Consider the following 24,324-nt stretch of genomic DNA (forward strand, 5'->3'; position numbering starts at 1 on the left):
TGCTGTAGTGCTAATACATGTAACGTCTCAAATGCGTACCCTGTGATTGATTCCCGGTCAGTCTTTTAACAATTACATAGAGCAACATGACATCGCAGAGTTTCTTGTTAATTAGTGAGAAAATATTAGACTGGTGGTGTGAGTTCTTTATTGTTTGGCATAGTAACTTTACTAAACTAAGTTGTTAGTTTGCATAGCAGGTCTATTTTTAATACTTATGAATGAATACAGAAATATCAGGCCTTTAAGAAACTACAATATAAATAATAAACTGTTTTATTAGTACATTGTACATTAGTACAAGGAATATTGTAGAATAAGTAATGCTCAGTAGGCAGCAGGCAACAACAGGAAGTATCGGCTGTTCACAGAAGTGGGTGTAGCCAGTTTTAGACTGGTTAGCAGTCGGTCCTGGGAGAGATTCTCTCAGATAGGAACAACTGGACAACCTGATCACACACACACAAAGTCATGATATGTATTCATATTTACAAAACCTAGTTGAATCAACATGGCTGACTGACTACAGTCACAATAAAGTGAACCTCAGGAAAATTATGTATTTAATGATCAACAATAATTATTTACTTGTGCATAACACTTAACTTGGATCACATGTATGTAAATAAGCTGTTTCTCCTTCATGCAAACTTCAAAAATATATTTAAAAAATGAATCAGTATTGGACATTATCAAGCAAGTAAACTCAAGATTGAGCCAAGCTAAAGACTTGGAAGATTTAATCATAATACGTCACACAACTATAAGTTCACTCTAAAATGTATAAGCCTTTCAAGAAAATTTCAACAGCTAAAATACAATCTCTGGATTACCATCTATGCCATAACCAAAAAACAGTGACATCACTGCCAAGTCACAATCCAACTAATATTCCGCATCATACAATGTTAGCACACAGTTGCTTGGCCTCTTGTAACTAGACCACTGACCCAGACGCCTTGTCAGCGCTGACCTATAGCCTTGATTTATGAATCATTCTGAGAAGATAAATCATCACTACGGGACGGGTGTGAACAGCTTGTATACGTGGTTCACGTTCCCGCTACCAGAGTCGCATCCATCGCTTCACACATCAGACCCTCCCTCCCTTAACCCCTCGCCTATCCTCAAATGTTCGGAGCTTGTCGATGGTAGTCGGAACTGCTCCGGCTCTGTTACTTTTACTAAGAGCCGTTGCCCGTTTCAGGCCTCTGAAATTTTATTCTAAACTGCGCGAGGTACACACTAGTTCTACGACACCGTTTGGCGTTGCTCGCCGGTCACTAATAGTGCGTGTTTCTAGTGTTAGCCGCTAGGTGGCACATAAGTCGAGGGATTTCAAACGGACACAACTTATAGCATTGAAAAGTTTATTTTCTCAGATGGATTCATAATCAAGGCCTACAGCAATACAGCTAGCTGATGTATTCATACTATTGACATGGCACTTGATTACTACTTAATTTAATCAAGAATACTGATATATTTTGATAAATGCAATGTTTTTGCTATCTGACACAACAGTTGACTAGCTCATCGAAATAAAATAGAGTGTACACATTTTTGATCATTGATAAAGAACTATAAATGTTACCTGTAATCTCTCCTTTAGTCTCCTCAAGAATTACAATTAATTACTATATTTGCTGCACTGGAATGAATTTCAAATATTAGATATGAAATTCCTACATCACAATACAATTCTACTCCACAAAGTAGGAAATACCTAAACACTGTTAATCGGAATTGTTCCTCACCATGTCTAGACACCCCTGTGGCATTTGCACCACTGGAGTTAAATACCTGTATATATGCTGTTCTGGGCTCTGTAATACGTGGTATCATTCCAGATCCCTAAATTGGCCTGACAAAAAATTTTGAAACCCTACTTTAAACAAATTTATCATGAGCATGTGATAAATGTAAACAAGACCTGACGATCACAAAAACAACATTGAATACCTTGAAACCAAAATACAAAATCTCACAATCTGATAACTTGGACTACGAATCAAGTCCCAACAACCTAATTCCAGTAACAGAAGTTGGAAATGCATTGCTTTGTGAGAATTTACAATTCAAAGAGAAACTCCATGGACTGAAAAATACTTAAAAAATCTGAGTATTATCTTGAACTAGAATACAAAACAGTAGGAAACAAAGAATTGATCAAGGCTCTTACAGTTGAAAATAATAAACTCCAAGATGAACTCAGTCATCTGAAGAATAAAGTGGACAGTTAGCACAAGCTGAAACATGATTTGATTGAACAAGAAACGCTTCCATTTCACACCCCCCTGTACCCCCACCATTCCCACAAAAATGTGGGAAACCTATCAACATTACAGGCCGACATTCACCACTCTGATTTTTTTAAAACTGCACAAACATGATAAACAGCAGGATTAAAAACTACTATATAACTCAAGAAGGTGTTCTTATTGGGCCCAAAGCAAACATAATAATTGGTCATCAAAATGTTAACTGGCTAACCAACAAATTGGTAAGAGTGAAAAACTATTTAACTAGAAGAAAACCCTAATTTATTCTTTGTTACAGTACATGGTCTCAACCAGGAAAACCTGCAAACACCAGGATAATAAACTATTTCTTTGTTGGAGGTTTCTGTAGACAACACCATACAAAGAGAGGTGTAGCCGCATTTGCTAAAAATGAGTATGCGCAACCGTGTTAGATCATTAAAAACAGCCCAGACTCAAAACTTCTTTCTGAGTTAGCACTATTTAAAATTCAAAGGAAAAAGTGTAACTACTAGTATTAGGGGTTTACCTACCACCTACTGCAAACCTTGATGCTGCATTGAATCATCAATCACAGCATCAATATACTACACTCATAAATCTCAAATAATAATATTAATTACCCAAAACATCCCTATTCCAAAACACAAAGAAAAAAGAAGAGTTTTTAGTGACAATCCATACACAAACCTAAGCTACTCGTAAGCAAAGAAGATTGGACAGAGAATCATACAACACTTATTATTGACATAGCTTATGACTTATTCTGCCATATAGTTCACTACTCTCTGGATATTGCCTGTCCATATGTTACTTCTAACAAAAATCTAAACAGTATTTCTGGGATTACGGAAACAATTTGTTAACTTATATAAGTAAAGAATGTCTTATTTTACCAGGCGAAGTTAGGGCTAAGAAGCCCTCTCTAACACTTAACCTGGGGACCAACGGCATAAAGGTGACTTCCGAACCACCACCAATGGCCGGGCAGGCGGGTTGCTTGCAAGGATAGGATTACTCAGCGGTCACTCATCCAAGCAGCAGCCACGCTCGACGTTGCTTGATCTGGTTATCTTGCGATAACCGCCGTACCCGCTACACTACGCCATTGGCAATGAAGTGAATATACAGGTGAGTCAGAAATATGGTAAAATATTTTAAGATGTGATTGTATAGCTAAAAATAAGAAAAAATTTGTATATATATATATATATATATATATATAAATTTATATAGGTCCGGAAACACTCCATTAGTGAGTAATGGCTGCCGAAAGATTTTGCTTTATTTTCAGTTCACCTGATGAAATTAGGTAAGTGATTCTGAAATGTTTTGTTCTTACTTTTTAACTCAAATAAGGTGGATTTATAAGGGAAATCACCTGAAAAACCAAATAAAACCACTCTAGAGGTTGTAGTGTTTGTAGAGGGTGTACAGTTTTTAAGAAAAAAGTATGAAATTTGCCATAAATCTAAAACAAAAATACCGCCTTAAATGTTTGATGTCCAATAACATTGTAAAATGACTAATAAACAAATTGTTTTTCCTAATACAGATTGTAGAGAATTTAATTCTGAAAACAACAATAATAAGCAAAGTTAACTAAATATGTAAAAAGGTTATAAAATTGACTCCTCGCGTATTACTATACACAGTAAACTTTTGCTGTTTTATAATAAGGAATGAGTGATTGGTAACAGCTGGTAATAATTAATAATTTGAACAACAGCTGTTTAAACATTTTTAAATAATAAATAATCAGCTGGGCATTTATTATTAGATGCCATATGTCACCTCATTGTTGAACAAAACAACAAACTGTAAAGATACTGTATGTTTGTGATAAGTATTTAACCAGTTATTTTCATCTATTTTATTAGTGATTTTGGGTTGTGTGTTTCATTTATTAAAAATGGAAGGTAATATTCATGTGTATTCAAACTCTGAATTAGCAGACATGCATTTAATGTATAGTTTGGGACGCTGCAATAGTACTGCAGCAAGACGTCTGTATCAAGAGAACTTTCATAACCGCAGGTGTCCAAGCGCAAGGTTTTTTACCTCTATTCATCAACGCCTATCTGAAACAGGTTCTTTGAAGTCTTCAAAGCATAGTAATGCCGGCGTCATGTAGGACTGATGAATCATCTAGCATAGTTGGTTCTTAATGAAATTTCTGATCATCCTGAAAAGAGCACTAGAGAATTGTCACTACAGTTCAATGTCAGCCAATCTAGTATTCGGAGAATACTACACGAGTACCAGTCAACGAATTATACTAATGGAACGCGCTCTGGGCCGGAGAAACCGAGCTGAAATCCTGGGCTGCGTTCCGAGTCTGCAGGCGCTGGAAATGGGCAAGAACTCACTCCGCCCATATGGCTAGCATTATAGTAATGATCTAAACGCCTTCTAGACAATTATATTGTTAGATACCACAATTTATTTATTACTACAAAATAACTGCTTTTACCATAGATTTTTATTTTTAGTAAAAAAAACTGATTTTTGTACAGTATCATAATAACTGAGATTTTGACTTGGTATTTTACTTATAAAATCGGAAACAAAGATTACAATTAAAATATTTCCCAGGTGAAAAAAACTAATTTTTTATTGACAGTATTTTATTTCAAAGTAAACGACATAAAATGTACAAACTCCAATGGCTGTTGCATATGAGATGGAAAATAAAAAAAGTTGGAGCTGCTTCACTTTTTAGACATTTTCTTAGTGTATCAGGCAAAATTAAATGGTAATCACGTTCGGTAAAATGTTTACTGCTTAATACAGTATGTTTTGTTGGCTTAAAAGTTTTTTCTCTGTGTCACAGTAATCCACTTTTTAAATAAATTGTCATCATTCAATGGAAAGCTAAAACAAACAAATTAAAAAATAATAAAATACAGGTAGCTGAAAAATCACAAAGATCCAATAATTATAAAGTTGAGTAGGTCAGTTGTAGATATTGTTTTAGCAATTATTTATAAGTTTATGCATTTATAAGTGCTATAACGACCAACATTGATATCTTGGATCAATGCGGATGAAATAATGGAGTGATAAGCATGTTTTACTCAACTATATAATTATTGTTCATGATTAAAAAACGATAGCTTAATAGGCTAATTTACTCATTAACAGTCTTACCGTACTTTTAATTATTTGGGTAACCCAGTTAATAAGTTGGTAGTACAGAAAATAATATTGGTGAGAATTACTATTTAGGAAGCTGCAAATTGACATGGTTGATACAGTAAGAACTTACTTGTGAAAAGAAATGTGGCTGTTTTAGTTCATCTTTAGTCCAAATAACAACAATAATTTTTGTTTCGGCATGAAAATCCGTGATGCCGTATCGTCCCGTTGATCGCCGCACAACTCGGTGAGTTCTTGCCCACTTTAAGCGCCTGCAAGTCCATGGATACACCTGAAACGCACAGCTGTGTGCGACCGGAAAACACAACATGTGGCTTATGGGCAGTGCGCGTTCCAGTAGTATAGTTCGTTGGTACCAGTACACCCATACCACTTCCAGCATGTCCAAACTCTTTTGCCACAAGACTACGCTCCCCGTGTTGCTTTTTGTTGATGGCTTCTGGGAAAATGTGCTGATCCGAACTTTTTAAATACAATTTTGTTTACCGATGAGGCTCACTATACAAGAACAGCTATCATTAACTTCCATAGCAACCACACTTGGGCAGACAGAAATCCTCATGCTATCAAACCTAATCGCCCACAACATCAGTTTGCCTTTTCCTAGCATAGAACTGTTTGGCATAGAACATCATTCTCAATTTTAATTCTGTTAATATCTTTTGTAATATTTGCTTTTTTAGATTCAGGGGCATTTTAAACTCTAATTCTAATGATGACAATGCAGAAGCATTAGGAAAGAAAAAGGAAAATTACCTCAAGCTAAAAAACTACGTAATCAGAATGCAGCGTATAGATGAGAACTTGGCCTGTCGAACTCATATTGACTAACTTTGTCAAACAATTCAAGTTCAGAAACATATGTCATCAAGTGGATCAAACAAACAAGAGGGATTAAAACAGCTTAAATTGCATATTTTGCACTTTTTGAATCCCATCTAAGATATGGCCTGGCAATGTGGGGTGGAAAAACAAGCCCAAATCTGGAAAGAGTGCTTGTACAGCAGAATTAGTGATTTGGTGCCTTGCTGGGTTAAACTAACAAAATTTGCTGTCGAGAATCTTTCAGAGAACTTAAAATACTAACAGTAGTGGCACTGGCCTTAAGAAAACCCATCTTTCATGCAGTAAAATCCAACCAAAAAAGGCACAGATATTTACATGAACATAACACTAGACACGCAATAGATTTTTCTTTGCCAAATCACCATTTAATTTTTTAGAAAAAGAAACCTAGCTACTAAGGAGCCTTGTTATACAACAATACGCCTAGACACCTCAAGAAGAAAACTGGACAACGACTGACTAACAGCGTGGCTGGAAGGCAGACCCTTCTACTCAATGAAAGATTTCCTGGAGAGAGCCCTGGACTAATGAAGGCAATATAATATGAAGAATTTACAAGCACTTGCTATTAGGCATACTCATTTCTGTAACATGAACATTTCTCCTTGGCCTTTCTTCTAATCCCTAAGAATATATATGCAATAAAGAATCTGAATCATAAAGGCAAGGTATCAATACCTAGTCCTGGATTGAGGAAGAGAAATTGTTTATTAACACTTTGCATGTGGCATCATCAGAATTGCTTTCAACGTTTTATAATGATACCACTGTATTTTCACATATATTTTATTGTTTAAATTACTATTCATACAAGTGCCATAAATTTGCAAGATTGCATACAGTCATTCATTTAGTGACCACCGGAAAGCAAACAAATACACGTTGCACCGATATCGGAGAAACTCTAGAAGGAATCATCACAGCACTTCAGGACAAAACTAACCCAGTGGCTACAAGTACATCCTTCTACACAAAAAAAAGAATTCTCAAACTAAACTAATATTTAATATGTACACTCTTATGTATACGAACAATGTATGTACTGTTCTATAGCAATACATCAATTAAATCCTATGTCTATTGTCTGTAGGTGGTGAATAACTAAGAAATACTACAGTTAAGAAATACTCAAATGTATTTCCAGTGCCAAAGTTTTCTTTATTTTTTTGTTTACTTTTTATGTCACTTTAATAAATGATAACATTATAAAACTTACCTATTTTGAACTTGTAGTTTTCTCTTACAGGACACAGTACTGAATGTTGAAGTAACTTTTATTTTCAGATCTATAGAATGCCTTATTTATTTTCACTCAAAATTAAAAGTTTGACAGAAAGAATGACTCAAAATGAAAAAAAGTAAACACAATTAATTATTTCACATAATTCTCGCATTATACTGCATTATTTATTAGTTTAATGATGTTGTACTGTGTAAGTCGTTGGGGTTAAAGAGTTATTGTTTTTAAAGGAGAAATATGATTGATATGCTTTGTTTTTTTTGAAATACAAGTGTGCAAATGCTACTAAACAAAACATTGCAAAACATATAACATGCAAAAAAAATGTGAATTGTACACGAGACAGAAAAAGCAGTTATGGATAGAAACATGGAGAAATAAAATCAATCGGCTAGTTTTAATTATTTCCCTTTAAATATGATGAAGCCTTGTTAATTTATATATGGTGACTTTGTTATGGTTAATTTCTTCTTCTTCAGCTATCATAGGTGCGAGTTGGGTACTAAACCAAAAGGAGCGCTAGACAAGATACCTCAATTTAATTTGGTGTTACACTCTCAATGTCAAAGTATCAGCAGAGATAAATACATTAGTACTATTAATTATTATTTGTCGGTTGACAGTAATGTTTTCATTATCAAAAAGTTGTCAATGTGATTTATTCATATGACAAAGGCGAATATAAGAAAGGGTGGAGGAGGCCTGAGCCCCCTCCTCCAAAATAAAAATAGATAAATAAACAATGCCTCATGCAGTTTAATAAGTATAAGTTAACACTAAAAATAGGAGTTAGTGTTAACTCCATAAATCGATATACTGCCTTCTATGAAGTTTGATACACATTTTTTACTACTACTTTAATTTTCGTGTAGCCCTTTGGGTATTACTATTGTTATCATTAATTGTAAACAACAATGTGGCAATATGACAACACTGTGCGGGACGTTCTCGGCGCATGTGCAGATATCTTAACTGATCTTTTGACAGACCGGTGGTAGCCGTAAAGTATCAATGTTGTGTTGACATTTTGACAGCAGAAACCTAACCTAGAAATTATTTGCCTGTGTTGGTTGTTTTCAGTGAAACGTCAGTTACGAACTGCAGCTAAGTGATGTTGAGTTCGTTTTATTTGTTATTCGTTAGTTATGTTACGTTACTTTTATGTTCTATTAAAACTGCTAGCAGTTCTGCCTGTTTCTGTGGGAGAGAACATTCCCAAGAAGGCTAAAACATAATTGAGAAATGCCACTCCGGAAAATAGGCTTAATGGGCTAGCGTTGCTTTCATTCCACAGAAACTTTTAATAATGAGCGATGAAGAAATTCTTGAGTTTTCGAGTATACCAAGAAACATCGATTTTGTGTTGTAAACTTAACATACAAAAAACAAAACTCTTTTCAAGTAATCATAATTTTAATGGAATTATGTTTGAGTTGACAATAAAATAAAGCGCCATGTTCACCGTTATAAATATTTGCTTACTTTGTTACAACACATTGATAACAGCCAAATCATACAACAGTTTACTAAAAAAGAAACTAAATGAATACAAGTATATTGTTTTACTCATAACTCTTGCACATTTGGTGTTGGCATATGTCAGTCAAATAAATGACAAAATAAATCAGACAAGAATAGTCTCAATAGTCTCATGTGCTGTGTGCTCTTCCCATCGAAGGCAAGTTCTAGTTGTGCCACTGACTTGTGTATCGCATAAAACTATATATCATTAAAACATATAAAAAGTTCACCCATCACCTACAATCTCTGCTCCTCTGTACTTGTCATGTTGGTGGACTGGGTACAATAGTCCTGAATGGCACACTGTTCCCAAATCGAAGTTGGTGAACTGCTGGACAGTGGTCTGGGTCAGCAGGAGGCCCATCCCGCTCCTATTCTCCACACTTGTACTTTGCCACTTAGGACAAGAAGAAAACCTCTCATTGCACTTAGTCCTAAAAGAATGTTGTGTTCAGTTCAAATTAGGATCAGTTTCAAGCTGTTCTTTTAAAATAATACATGCCGCAATTCTATGTTCTTTTATATGGTTTTTAGTCAGAACCCAAGACATTTAACAGCATCCTACTAATTCACAAACCTTCGGTTAAAATTTCCTGAACCAAATTCTAGACGTAGAGTTATAACAATTATACTTAGGTACCTATATACATTTTATATGACCTGTCAGCACATGTTCGCCAATTTTCTCAACATTTTTGTTATTTGTCCAGTTGATTGTAACCTATTTATGAGATACATATCAATGATCTACATAAATCGTTACTTTCACTCTTGAGTTTTTTCAACAACGTCATCTTTGTACGTTATTTTCAAAATAAAAAAAATGCTTTAGTAGCATTTTTACCGACTACGAAGAAATATTTCACAATTACACTTTGTTACTCACTCACCCTCTTAAAGAACTAAAAGAGAATAAATATCACTACTAAAACAACTACGAAGAGAACAGCCAGATCGACGACACAGGTAGCACAAATAATGCGGTGCAGAGAAGGGGATTTGTCACCATAACTCTCATGTATGCTTAAGGGTGTTTTGTGAACATAAAAAAGCATTTTTTATTGTACTTCTATTAGAGGTCCTATAATGCTAAGATTGGATTAGCATAAGGAAGTGAATTGTGGTAATAAAGGTTAAATGTGCTTTGTAATGTTAGACATAATAGATGTTTTAGATAGCTATGGGATATCTTAAATTCCAACTAGCGTGGAATAAGACGGGATTGAGAACGGGTATGATATCATATACATGTGGGGTCATGTTACTACATTCCAAATATTCTTAACAACTCGCCAACCGATAAGGTTTTCCTATTGGCAATGGTTTGCGTTGATGAAAATATCTTACAGAGACCTGAATGATGCCGTATAACTTAGCGTTCGTATCTTAGACCCCCTGAGATGACATTTTTAGATCACACAACACATAATCAATGAAGCCACAAAATAAAACATATTGCAGTGAAATACAGTAAGCCATGTACATACTGCGAGTGAAGCTGCAGGTAATAGCAAGTCGTTGATTTGAGAAGTGGATAATTGTTTTAACCGTTTATGAGAGTTAATTTTGGAAAACTTATTAATTAACTTATACGTGTTTTCAAGAATTGCTAATTACCTAATAATTCTGGAAATAACGTTAGAGGTATTTTGTAACATTTAATGTCGGATTTACAAAATTATTTTATTGGTAATCAAAACAAATTAGTACATACAATTTAACTGTTCTTAATAAACAGTTGAAGCCCTGGTTTTATGGAGAAAACACATAGTTCATCAATTTCTTGATGGGGTTCTAATCACACAATAAATCAAAATGTTCTTTAATGTTCAATTAACTTCACTGTGAATACAAGAACGCAGTTCAAACTGTTATGTTTTTGTGTGCTTGTTCAAATCTACATCACTCTATATCGGATCTATATAAAAAGGGGTAAACATTAAAACAAACACATAGGGAACAATATATACTAACATTAATGATATATCACAGTAAATTATGTGTACACGACAAACATTTAGGTTAGTAATCATGATTTATGCCACCTCATTATCAGATTGAATTTTGGGTTTAGCACCATGCTGACGGTTGAGCAAGTCCAAGATCTCCTGAAGAGTCAGGCCTCTTGTATCCGGCAGGACGAAAACGGCAAAAAGGAAGTCCATAAAGCAGAAGATCGACAAGAGGAAGAAAGTAAAGTGGGGACCGAGGCTGGCAGAGATGTCGTTGAAGAACAGAGTGAGCAGGAAAGCCATAAACCAGCTACTTCCGGCCGAAATGGCGGATCCAATACCCTTCACATTCGGCGGGAACATTTCACCCATCACGGTGTATGGCAAGATCCCGAAACCTGAAACATTCAAATAGCCAACATTGTAGCTACATTCAGGATAATAATGAACATAAAGAAACAGAAAGTATAAAAGAATTTTGCGAAACATAAAGTTTTTTAAAGTAGCCTAATTTAATTTGTTGGATTTTGATTGGAAAATAGTTTTGAAATAGTAAACATTTTCCGAGGTAATATATGTGTTTGTATTAATGTGGTAGACACTTTAAGTAAGAGGTTCAGCATGTGAGAGAGGTCGCCGGGATCCGGCTCCGTCAGGGATCTTCTTTAGAAAAACAAACTATATGTGCAATCCTCTAACTTTAAAAAACTTGTCTTCGTGTAAAATTTTTTTAACAAAATCGAGTTTTCTGGGAATATTTTGTTGTTACAGTATTTCATGGTTATGACCAGCCAAGTGAAGGTCAAATCGTTCCTAGTTATTACATCATCGTAGGTATCCAAAAATGCATGACTTGTTACTGGCAGAAAGTTGACATTTATATTTTTATTCATAAATTACTTAATTTAGTTATATATTTAATGATCATGTTTGATGAACATGTGAGATAGATCAACATTTAACTAAACCTATTAATATCGGTATATATCTAGTTTATTATTTCTTCAAGTACCATAATTTATTGTACAATTTTAAATTCGAGTATTTGTCTATCGAATTTGTTGCAATTTATTTTCGTTTGCAAGTGACATTTCGTTTGCCTATTAGCCTACTACACGGCTTGCATGCTTTTATCTCCAATCTACAAATGATCAGAAATTGTACTCTATGGGTTTGTAGGTACTTCCTACAAAAATTATTTTCGAAATATTTATGAAAGATGTACAATTACTTTGTCTAGTTAAGCCGAATTATTGGAACTATTTTTCTGTTCACTATCTATTTAGAATCGCACATTAGCAAGTTTAAATGTTATTATACACAAACAGTGCCTATAGTTCTACAACTAGTTTTGTATACATCACGGATATTAGCTATCAGCGTATTATGTTTGTAACCCCATCAGTGTACATTGCAACAGATCAGCTTACCTATTGAAAACAGTATGATGAAGCCTACTAAACTGACAAGCGGCCACCACGGATAGGAAGACATGTCATAGCCCTTGTTGATCAAATAAAAGAACATACCTAACGAAATCTGAAACAGAGACATATTTTGAATAATAACTTAAAGAAAATGCAGCTTCTCACGTAAAAGTAACTTATTTAATTGAGGGAGTTGTATAACTCTGATGTTATAGCCTATTTGTACTTTGTAATAGTGTATGATCATTTATCTGGAAATTTCTGAATTAGCAGGTTTCAGAATTTTCTTATTGTGAGACTTATATATCAATTTCGCGTTGGTTTTTGCCAAAGCTTTGTGAATATTTAGCATAAAATAATTAAAATTTCCCTGCAATTACAAACTAGTTTGGAAACCAAAAAGACAAATTATGTGACTTTAGGATAAAATGAAAAGAACATTTTTAATGTTGTTCCAGCATAATACCTACAGTTATGGATTAATCCCTACAAATGTGTATTATTGTATACAGAGAACTCTTAATTTTAAATACAATTATCCGTTAATAATTATTGTTTAATATTTATATTCAGTATACATTATTCCATTAGCAACTCTTATATTGAACAAAAATTATAATAAACAATTTAATATGAGCCGATAATTGTATTTTTGAAAATGTTCTGGTATGTAGATACTAAAATCTTGGTTTCGAAAGTGAAATGTTGACAGATGTGATACAAGTTCATATTTCTAATGCAGTTTTAAATGTTGATGGATTTGATACAAGTTCATATTTCTAATGCAGTTTTAAATGTTGATGGATTTGATGCAAGTTCATATTCTAATGCAGTTTTAAATGTTGATGGATTTGATGCAAGTTCATATTTCTAATGCAGTTTTAAATGTTGATGGATTTGATGCAAGTTCATATTTCTAATGCAGTTTTAAATGTTGATGGATTAGATGCAAGTTCATATTTCTAATGCAGTTTTAAATGTTGATGGATTTGATACAAGTTCATATTTCTAATGCAGTTTTAAATGTTGATGGATTTGATGCAAGTTCATATTTCTAATGCAGTTTTAAATGTTGATGGATTTGATGCAAGTTCATATTTCTAATGCAGTTTTAAACTTTATCCCTATGCTATAAACGGAGTCTCAAATACACGGCCGTAGTTAACTATGCGTCTCCTCTTAAGAGACTAATATTATAGTGTAACAAAATAAAATAATTAAAAAATAAAACCTTCAAATACTCTAAAAGCAAAAAAGAATTGTTAAGAAATATTTTCGAAGCTATTTCTTATATTTATATACGGACGGATGTTAGAAAAATTAAAAGTCTCAAATAGCTGAATTTGTAAATTTAGTGTTTCCTAAAACCGAAAATCATTAAAATTTTCGTTGGATGGTTTCTTAACAATTATAACGTGTTAGTGACTTAAAGGTAAATCCATATTCGGAATAAAAAGAGTTTTCTGAATTGATCTGATTACTTAATTGATTAAACTCAGCTAATACTTTTACAAATATTATTTATTCCAAATTTGTTGTCTCTTCTATATAATATTTTGCGTTCGAACGTTCAAATTGAAACACTTACAGTCTGTTTGTTACTTGTACATATAATGGATATACGAAAGGTCCAAACCTCCTACCTTAATTTCTGGACAGTTAAACAATTTCAAATCCTTTGGAATATGTAATTAAATTACCTGAGAACGTTTAATGGGTTTAAAATTATGGCTTTCCCCCAAAATGGAGGTGTAGGTGCAACATTTTCAAGAGGATGACCTCGAGTGTACTAAAAATTAAAAGTTTTAGACAAAACAAACGGCAACAAAAAATCCAATTTTTACCCAATCCGTCCAAAATGGCTAACATTTGAATAAATGTAAAATTCTCCCTCCAGTTAGGTAATTGAGATGAACGGAGTCAACTAAAAGATATTTCTAATACTCACTGATATTCTTTTTATCAAGATCATAGCAGCGAAGTAACAAATAATGGTGTTACTATTAAAAATAGCTTATCTCTTCCCCAAAAATGGGAGTTTGTTGTGGCGAATAAAAGATTTTTAGCAGTAACGCCATTGTATGAACCTTATTTTAAAAGTATTTAACAGTAGAGGGTAATGGTCAAGTTTCAAAGTTAGCTAAACAGCCAACAACACCCATAACAATCGAAGCAAATCAACAAGTTAGCCTTTCAACATAGCGTTCCAATTAAAGTTAGAAACTTCATTTATGCGGAGATCATTTTGGAGAGAGAGGTTAAAGATTTATTTCCTTGGTGTTTTTATATTTTTCTCGTTATACCTTGAGGTCATTGTCCTGTTTTATTTGTCCTCCATTTTAATTTTTTGAGAGAGGGTGTAATTTTAATACCCAACAACACCCTCAAGTGATATTACTTGTATTATATACATCCACAAAAAATTGAACATTCTCAACCATTCATAAGTTAGAGTTGAGGGGGGAAACTTTTAGAACAAGTGTATACTGAGTTTGGTATAATATATTACCTATACTTTTGTACTTTTGAGAGTAGAGATCAAAACCGCTTTGTATGGATTTTCCAATGAGCACTGTATCGAAACGGATTTGACCTAAACATGTGCCCTCAAAATAAAAAAAGTAAAATATTGAAGGAAAAACCGACATGTAAAAATATGTTTCATTTGTTGAATAGAAAAGTAACCGGTTAAGTGATGCATTCAGAACTCGTGTAAACTAAAACGTAGACTGTAGCAGTTGTGTAATTTGTGTTAAACTTGACACTGACCTGGAATACGGTCATCCCTGCAGCCGAGACAATCAGTAAATTCTTAGAGCCAAACGGCTTGGTGAGTGGAACTGCCAGTCCTTGGACTACGAAGAGCACAAGACCGATGATGATGGAAGAAACGCTAGATGAGAAGGAAGTGCCGGACATTATGAAGATACTCTCCGCGTAGAAGAGGATAGCGTTAATGCCGCTGAGTTGCTGTCCGACCAGTAGACATACAGAGATGATCAGCCCTTTGAGGTTACCTCTAATTCTCACCAGATCTGACAGTCTTGCTTTCTCTGCCATCGATTTCGTGACTTCCTCCTAAATTTCATCGATGTATAGAATGAGGAACAAATTAACTATTTAACTAGTATTAATTATATCAAGTATTAGACTACTATGAACCAAATGAAATGAAAGTCATTAAAATACCAGTATATACAATGTTTGTATAATTTGATATAGAAAACATGTAGGCTACTCAAACCAGAAATAATGGAAGGTCACATCATCTTAAGAACCAGTTATAGTATTTAAACCAAATTTGGTGTAGCACATATTATAGCAAAAACATTTTTATCTTCAGAAGTGAAATGATCACCTATTTCATAATATTCATAACATAAATAAGCAGGTTATGTTTTAATTTTATAAAAATAAAAAAAAATTCCAAATCCATCCCAACCGCTCTTAGTCTAAAAGTACTAAGTTTGTTAAATTATTTGATAAAAAATACATATAAAATACTCGTATGGTACTTAGTAGGATATATAGTAAGATTTTAGTATAACTCTGATATTTTTACACTCAAATATCGAATTTCAAATTATATTTTTCTATATTGATTTTTCTATAGAATTGTTTCAAAACTGATTATAATAAGTTTAAAATTTTAAAATTCTATTTTTTTAATATGCTGCCAACTTAAACATTAAATATTATTTTGTTATCTCATTATTTAGTTGAAATCGTTTGTTGTTTTTGTTATTCAATAACAGGAAGATGAAGAACAAGTCTGCAATTTTTATCTTTGTACTATGGAAAATACCAATTCCAGTGTTTGTTCTTAATTGTATCTTGTCTTTATTGCGTTCAATCTCTATTGGCTTCCAGAATATTTGCGCTGTAACAGGTTTCTCATGTTTGAATGTTCAGTATTACATCATAGACTAGTTTTCCTCTGCGATATGTTGGGCTTAAACAAGAATAGTATGCAACCAGGATATAAAACTGACATAGGTGACTATTATTGGGGAAAGATAAGAACTAGCAGATAAGGTTATCTGATACAGAGATTGTTCTCTTAAAACGGGACACCGCACTGTGCAGTTTAATACTCAGCGATGTTAATATTGTTTTAATATATTAAGTTATTATTAAAACAGGAATTAGTATACAAATAGACATTTTTAAATGGTAATAATGAGTCGTAATAGCCAATTAAATAAGTTATTTTATACACAAACATTATTCTGTAGCAAAAGTCAAAATATATTACCTTACATTACAATATATTGTATTTTGGCTAGGCAATTAGAAATCGTTTAACAACTCTATTTTTCATTTAAAACCCCATGTCCTAAGAATTGATAGTTTCCTACATTTAATGGTTTCCTGCGTTATTATCAATAACTATTCGAAGTTATAAATTTAAAAATGTACTTTTATGCTGCTTCTAAATTAGCTTGAAATAATCCAGAAATAATAATTATTATTTCATTTACGATACATTGTACCAATACAATGGTACCGAGTTTATAATTTGTTTATTAGAGACATGAGGACAAACAAACACAATTTATATTCGTAACTTTTTATATCTGATGTTAAATTACGTATGTTTAAAAAATTGCAACTTGTTAATGTTGGTATCCATATATTAGAACATTAATATTACTTACTATTTATGTCCAGATTTTCACAATGGCATAAGCAACGGAACCAATATTTGACATTCTTTCAAATTAAGACAATCCACTAGCTGTTTTTATAAAAGAAAAGATGATACAACTTTTTACAAATAAAAGCACACTAAACGCTGCATGGAAACTAATAAATTACAATGCGATTAAAATTTTTTAAATCTTTTCATAATGATTCCTAAATAATTTTTCCATTAATTTAAACTTGCTCTCCACCGAAGCGACTGAAACTGAAAAAGTTAGGAATATTTGGAGTTATGATGTGATGTTTGGATTACCTTCGTCGAAACAAGTGTTGCTTGTAAGTAATAATTTTAAAAGTCGATTGAGGTGTAATGTTTCTAAAATTGTTATCCATTTCAAGGCCATGCCATTTAAAGTCCTCTATATCTTTGACCAGTTCCTCTTTGCTTAAATCTTCTAGATAAGTGTCAGCCAATGTCTTCGCTCCGATTATTAAGCCCTGTAAATATATTTCGTGTATTTGAGAGTAGTGGCGTAGACATACAAAACGCCGAGCGGGGCGCGGTCACGGGCAAAGGGAAGGTGGATGGAGCTCCCTTATGTTGGACGCATGCTGGAGGAACCAACAACCATAGGAACAAAGTGTCGTGAGTCATTTTGTCAAAAGCATTTTTACAGTTCGCTCCTTCAGTGTGTGATAGCGCATTGTGAATCAAGAGGTAAAACAATAACTAGTTTGTTAAACCTTCAGCGTAAATGAGCAATGAAAATTTAAGGTTGCAGAGTGCTTACGACAGTTTGTCCAAACGTTGGATATGTTTCATCCTGGTTGTGTTTATCTTTTATAGTGACGTGTATAGCACTATCTATCTTTGCCTCTACCATTACCAAACGTTTGCCCTCTTATACCATTTCGTCAATAATTTCTTCTGGCATTTTGAAAGGAACACGTAACACTAAAGAATACAAACAAATGAAGAACTTGACTAAAATAAGGTTATTTAATTTGCAGTTGTATGTGCATAGGCGGACCTTTTGCTACCGGCGGTTGTCGTGGTACATAAAATTTAAGATAGGCGTGCGACACTGTTTCAAGTCCTGAAACTTATGTGGTCTCGACACAGGCGCTACCTTCGTGTGCGGCTGCCCATTCGAATGCAGGTGTCTGACAAAATTGTAAGGAGCAAATTAACTCGCGATACAATGCCCTTGAAAGGATTTTGGATGTCACTCTTACACTTGAAACATGCAATGTAGCTTTCCGCGGCTCCAATGAAAAGTTACAAAGCAGTAACAAGGGAAATTTTCTTTCCATTATTGATCTTTGACAATAAGACCCAATTTTGTAAAATATTTTAAATCGGCCTCAATGCACGATTAAGTGTTTGAACTCAAAGGTTCAAAATGAACTCATAGAGTTATTAGCTTCTCGTGTTCGGAAAAAAATCGTAAGCGATCAAAAAAGTGCCACATTTTTTCTGTAATTTTGACACAACCTAGATATCTCGAAAACAGACAGTGCAAGTAAGGTTTATCGATATGTAAGTAATGAGAACGATGGTTGAGGAAAACGAAAGAAGGTGAGCATTTCTGAAGTGCTTTTTTCACAAAAGTCAAAGGCCAAACAGCAGCAGAAGGCGTGGATGATATTGAAGACGGTGGAAACTAAGAGCTTGGAGCTGAGCAATGCCGCGGGAAAGGACGTGAAGGACCTGTAGTCATGAGTGGAGTTTACAATGGAGTGCGAAAGCGGATTAACAATAAAGCTCCAAATGCTTATTTTGTTCATTGTGTGGCCTACAATCTAAATCTCGTATTAAAAGATGTTGAAAAAAAACGGGAACATTTCTCAATTTGTAGAAACCATGCAACAGGTTTACTGGTTTTTCAGCCACATCATTACTCGCTGGGAAGCAATTCATCAAAACATAATTGAAATCTCTAATTCCAACATGCTGGGTTGGTACATTCCATGCTGTCAAAGCTTAAAGCATAGATTTTGTGACGTTTTAAAGTCCCTTTCCAGTTTGATTTTGACCAGCAAAAAGATGAAGGAGGTGAATGAAACGATCGATCTCAGAAATAATCTTGAATCGTTCCACTTTGTGATATTGCTGGTCAACAATATAAGATTCTAGAAATCCTTGATATAACATCGAAGGTCTTGCAGTCTGAAAATGAAGACCTATTATCAGTTTCAAAACTGTTTGAAGATACCCACAAAAAATGTCATAAATGAGGGGTCAGTTTAAGGAACATGTTTCAGAGGCTTCAGAAATCTGTAAAAGTTGGAGCATACCACAAGGGTTTAAACAGAAAGGGATTGCCAAATAAAAAAAACACATTTTAATGAACTTTGTAAAGACGAAAGGTTGCAAGAACCTGTATCTAATTTTAAAGTAACAGTCTCTTACCCCATGATTGACACACTGTATAACCAATTCCACAACCGATTTAAAGGAATGCAATCTATCTTAGAAGCATACAAAAGAAATTCAGCCTAAATTTCACCTAAATGCAGGTGGGAAAAAATGTTCGAAAAAGTAGTTGAATTTGTGAAAACATTCCCTGATGATGTTTATATGTCCTTCTCTTCGCAAAGGGCTAAATAAAAAAAAACTTCAAAAAATTGCTAGCGTTAGAGAATTATAGGCTATATGCAGAAAATTGACCATAGCACATCATCGTCGACTTACCCTGACGTGTGCACAGCCTATATTATTTGACTATCCTTGTAATCGTCGTTAAAGCTGACCGTTCATTTTCCAAATTGGAAGCTCATTAAGAACTATCTTCGAAACTCGATTGTACAAGAAAAGCTCAGCGATTTGGCATTACTTTCTATTAAAAATAAAGGTGACTAAATTCAACTTCGAACAGGTCATCGATGATTTTGCCTCAACAGCAAGAAAAAAGACTTTCAATAACAATTGTGCTGGGTGAATTCTGAATACATGTAAAATGTATTGAACAACAATTTGTATCTCACATTAATTACAAAGATGTAATTTTGGTAACAAATTGTGTGATTGTCTTTAATATAACCATTTCCCCAAGGAGACCTCTGTCAAGGCCTACCTCAGGGCTCCCATACTTATGGTTACGGTTCTGCCCATGAGCCTTTTTGCACATCTTGTGGCGATTGAGCGGTCTATTCTAATCCAAGCGAGACTCTTCAGGGCGCTGGACATATCGTTCTTACGGCTACTGTGATATACTCAACTAATATTACTATCAATAATGATAACTGCGATGATAAATCCATACCTGTATCCCAGTGAGCTCGTTCTGCACCTCTTGTGGCGAGCGGTCTGTTCTAAGCCAGGTGAGACTCTTCAGGGCGCTGGACATATCGTTGTTACGGCTAATGTGATATACTCAATTAATATTACTATCAATAATGATAACTGCGATGATAAATCCATACCTGTATCCCAGTGAGCTCGTTCTGTACCTCTTGTGGCGAGCGGTCTGTTCTAAGCCAGGCGAGACTCTTCAGGGCGCTGGACATATCGTTCTTACGGCTACTGTGATATACTCAATTAATATTACTATCAATAATGATAACTGCGATGATAAATCCATACCTGTATCCCAGTGAGCTCGTTCTGCACCTCTTGTGGCGAGCGGTCTGTTCTAAGCCAGGCGAGACTCTTCAGGGCGCTGGACATATCGTTGTTACGGCTAATGTGATATACTCAATTAATATTACTATCAATAATGATAACTGCGATGATAAATCCATACCTGTATCCCAGTGAGCTCGTTCTGCACCTCTTGTGGCGAGCGGTCTGTTCTAAGCCAGGCGAGACTCCTCAGGGCGCTGGACATATCGTTGTTACGGCTAATGTGATATACTCAATTAATATTACTATCAATAGTGATAACTGCGATGATAAATCCATACCTGTATCCCAGTGAGCTCGTTCTGCACCTCTTGTGGCGAGCGGTCTGTTCTAAGCCAGGCGAGACTCCTCAGGGCGCTGGACATATCGTTATTACGGCTACTGTGATATACTCAATTAATATTACTATCAATAATGATAACTGCGATGATAAATCCATACCTGTATCCCAGTGAGCTCGTTCTGCACCTCTTGTGGCGAGCGGTCTGTTCTAAGCCAGGCGAGACTCCTCAGGGCGCTGGACATATCGTTGTTACGGATAAAGTAATATGGAGATTCAGGGATAAAGCTAAACAATAGTAAGAATAAAACTGGTGGTATTAAATTTATCCAGATGAGAACCGCGTATGAGACATATGGGCCGAAAACATATTCTATGAGATATCCTCCCACTAGCAGACAAGCGAACAACGCTCCCACTGGCCCTCTCACTTGAGGCTGAAACAAACAAACACACCAATTATGCGCTTTTACTGAATAGACATTTTTTTATATCTGGAGAATAGAATTTGTAATCTTGGGAATCTTGGGAATGGTTATGGACTAAGCCATTCGTAAGTAATTCAAGTTTATATTATTGGTATCTGTTAATATTCAATGTAATCGATGAAAATCTTAGTAGTTTGTTTATAATTAATTACATTTATCAATTACATTACCATAAAACATACATTAAGTACATTATTTTTGGTCAGACTTTATATAACTAATTAAAATTTCTTTATAATTTCTAGTTTAACTGGTTTTTAACATCTTATTGTTATGTTATTATTCCCCTCCCTTCGGTTCGTTGATTATTCACTTAAATATACCTATATTTTGTGAAACACACACTAATTATAGTGATTTAATATTTTTTAATACATAACCCTTATGTCACGAAAACACATAAGCTAAGACATGATGTTGTCACAATTCGTTAGCTTAACCTATCTCACTATGGCCATATATATTAAATGGTGAACACCCCTTGTGTTTATCAGGTGGGAACTTCCAGCCCGATGCCTGTACAAAGTACAACTTTTTTCTTTTCATCCTTCACTATTTAGCATCTAACTTCATCCCCTAATCATCTCGACTACAAGCAAATAACTATCTAGTCAATTTAAATCTGTATTTAAATGTATCTTCAACTTGACTTAACTATCAAGCCAACATTGATGCTGATGAACGTAACCTCTTCAATCCCACCATAGAGTTAGTGGAAGAAGCGTTTAACATGAAAAGCGAATGAACCAGTCAAGGAACATATTTTGAAATTACATGTATCTAAAGATTACTCTTAATTCTTATAGTGTACTGCACGAGACAACGCACTTGATATTCAAGATACCTCGGATATTTCGGCCACGTAGACTGGAAGTCCGACAAAGACGAAGCCTCCCGCGAAGCCACCTAAGAAACGACCCACGTAAATGTGCCAGGCTGAGGTCGCTAGGAGGAGGACGGACCAGCCGAGCAGATTAATCACAATTGCCAGTAGCAAGGTCCACCTCCGCCCCAATTTGTCCATCGCCCATCCTCCGAGGAAAGGACCAAACAGTGTGCCAAAAGCAGTCAGTGAGCCTACCCACGAGGCTTCAGCGACACTTAGGTGAAGAAACGAGTCACTAGCTTCCAATTTGGGCAGTGTGGGGGAGGTCCAACTGTAGTGGGTGCCAATGGAGACTGAAGCTAAGTTCGCTGCAACAATGACAACATGTGAGTGAGCCTACCCATGAGGCTTCAGCGACACTTAGGTGAAGAAACGAGTCACTAGCTTCCAATTTGGGCAGTGTGGGGGAGGTCCAACTGTAGTGGGTGCCAATGGAGACTGAAGCTAAGTTCGCTGCAACAATGACAACATGTGAGTGAGCCTACCCATGAGGCTTCAGCGACACTTAGGTGAAGAAACGAGTCACTAGCTTCCAATTTGGGCAGTGTGGGGGAGGTCCAACTGTAGTGGGTGCCAATGGAGACTGAAGCTAGGTTCGCTGCAACAATGACAACATGTGAGTGAGCCTACCCATGAGGCTTCAGCGACACTTAGGTGAAGAAACGAGTCACTAGCTTCCAATTTGGGCAGTGTGGGGGAGGTCCAACTGTAGTGGGTGCCAATGGAGACTGAAGCTAAGTTCGCTGCAACAATGACAACATGTGAGTGAGCCTACCCATGAGGCTCCAGTGATACTTAGGTGAAGAAACGAGTCACTAGCTTCCAATTTGGGCAGTGTGGGGGAGGTCCAACTGTAGTGGGTGCCAATGGAGACTGAAGCTAAGTTCGCTGCAACAATGACAACATGTGAGTGAGCCTACCCATGAGGCTCCAGTGATACTTAGGTGAAGAAAAGAATCATTAGCTTCCAATTTGGCAGCGTGACTACCTAACTAAGTAGATATATATATATATATATATATATATATATATATATATATATATATATATATATTTGTATATGATGTTAATAATACGGACTCATTTCATCTCTTTATAAAGTTCAAGATCCCATCAAGATGCTAAGCATAGCTTCTCAATAATGTATTTTTCCTTTAATTTCCTGATTTCTACCAGTCATTATACGGCACACGTGCCTGTTTATCAAATATAGTTCCAAATACGGTACAAAACACAGAAGCCAATGAAACAATTTCGCCGACCAAATAAAAAACGTTTCTCTTTGTAATTGTATGTATAGTGACGTTTATTCTTGCCATTAATGATATGAATAGATTTGCATATCATGAAATTAAAACGAATGAATTTTTACCTTTAGATCCCCACAGTTTATTGAAAACAAAATTAATTATATGGATTATAATGGTTTTGCAAGGGACGATTTTATGAATTATTTAAGAGCATATTCAACTAAACTAAAAGGTATTTTTAGCAGATTCTTTAAAATATTTTGTGTTTGTTTTAATATGTTGGGATTGTTAGTAGTTTTTTAATCGCTGAGATAAAAATTTTATTTAGTTTTGCAGTGAATAAGCAAAAAAGTCGTAAGTGGGCTGAGAAGAGGATGGGTGGAGAACAGACAGTTATAAATACCTGAACTGGAAGTGACGACCCACAACATTTCACAGTTTTGCGGAAGGTTTTGAATTCGGAAATAGAGTGATTTAATGAAACTGTCTAAACTATACAGTACATATGGTCTGCGCTCTTCTTGGCAAAGTTCGGCCACGTATACTGCAAAGAGAAAGAGATTTTAAATGTCTATAATGCCGCGATCCAGATTTTAGATTTCCAATGCCGTGTACCAAGTCTGCTGCTCATGTAATAACGAAAGTATCCACAGAACACATGGTGGTTGATTTAAACTTTGTATTGCAGTATGTTGCATGTGATCTAGTAGTCACGGCCTTATCTTATAAATTTTACGCGATATAA

The 24,324-nt window shown here is 34.9% G+C and overlaps 1 protein-coding gene across 1 annotated transcript; it reads right to left on the minus strand.

Annotated features, from left to right (window-relative positions):
- Positions 1-260: 260 nt before the first annotated feature.
- LOC124359473 (facilitated trehalose transporter Tret1-like) lies at positions 261-22,653 on the minus strand (the record flags this gene model as incomplete). Its single annotated transcript, XM_046812236.1, has 6 exons — positions 261-449; positions 11,073-11,377; positions 12,410-12,518; positions 15,176-15,484; positions 21,117-21,392; positions 22,288-22,653. Coding segments are annotated over 6 exons (1,416 nt in total), but the record flags the coding sequence as incomplete, so codon positions are not given.
- Between the last annotated feature and the right edge of the window lie 1,671 nt (positions 22,654-24,324).

This window comes from Homalodisca vitripennis, chromosome 4 (genome assembly GCF_021130785.1).
Source record: "Homalodisca vitripennis isolate AUS2020 chromosome 4, UT_GWSS_2.1, whole genome shotgun sequence".
NCBI classification, from domain to species: domain Eukaryota; kingdom Metazoa; phylum Arthropoda; class Insecta; order Hemiptera; family Cicadellidae; genus Homalodisca; species Homalodisca vitripennis.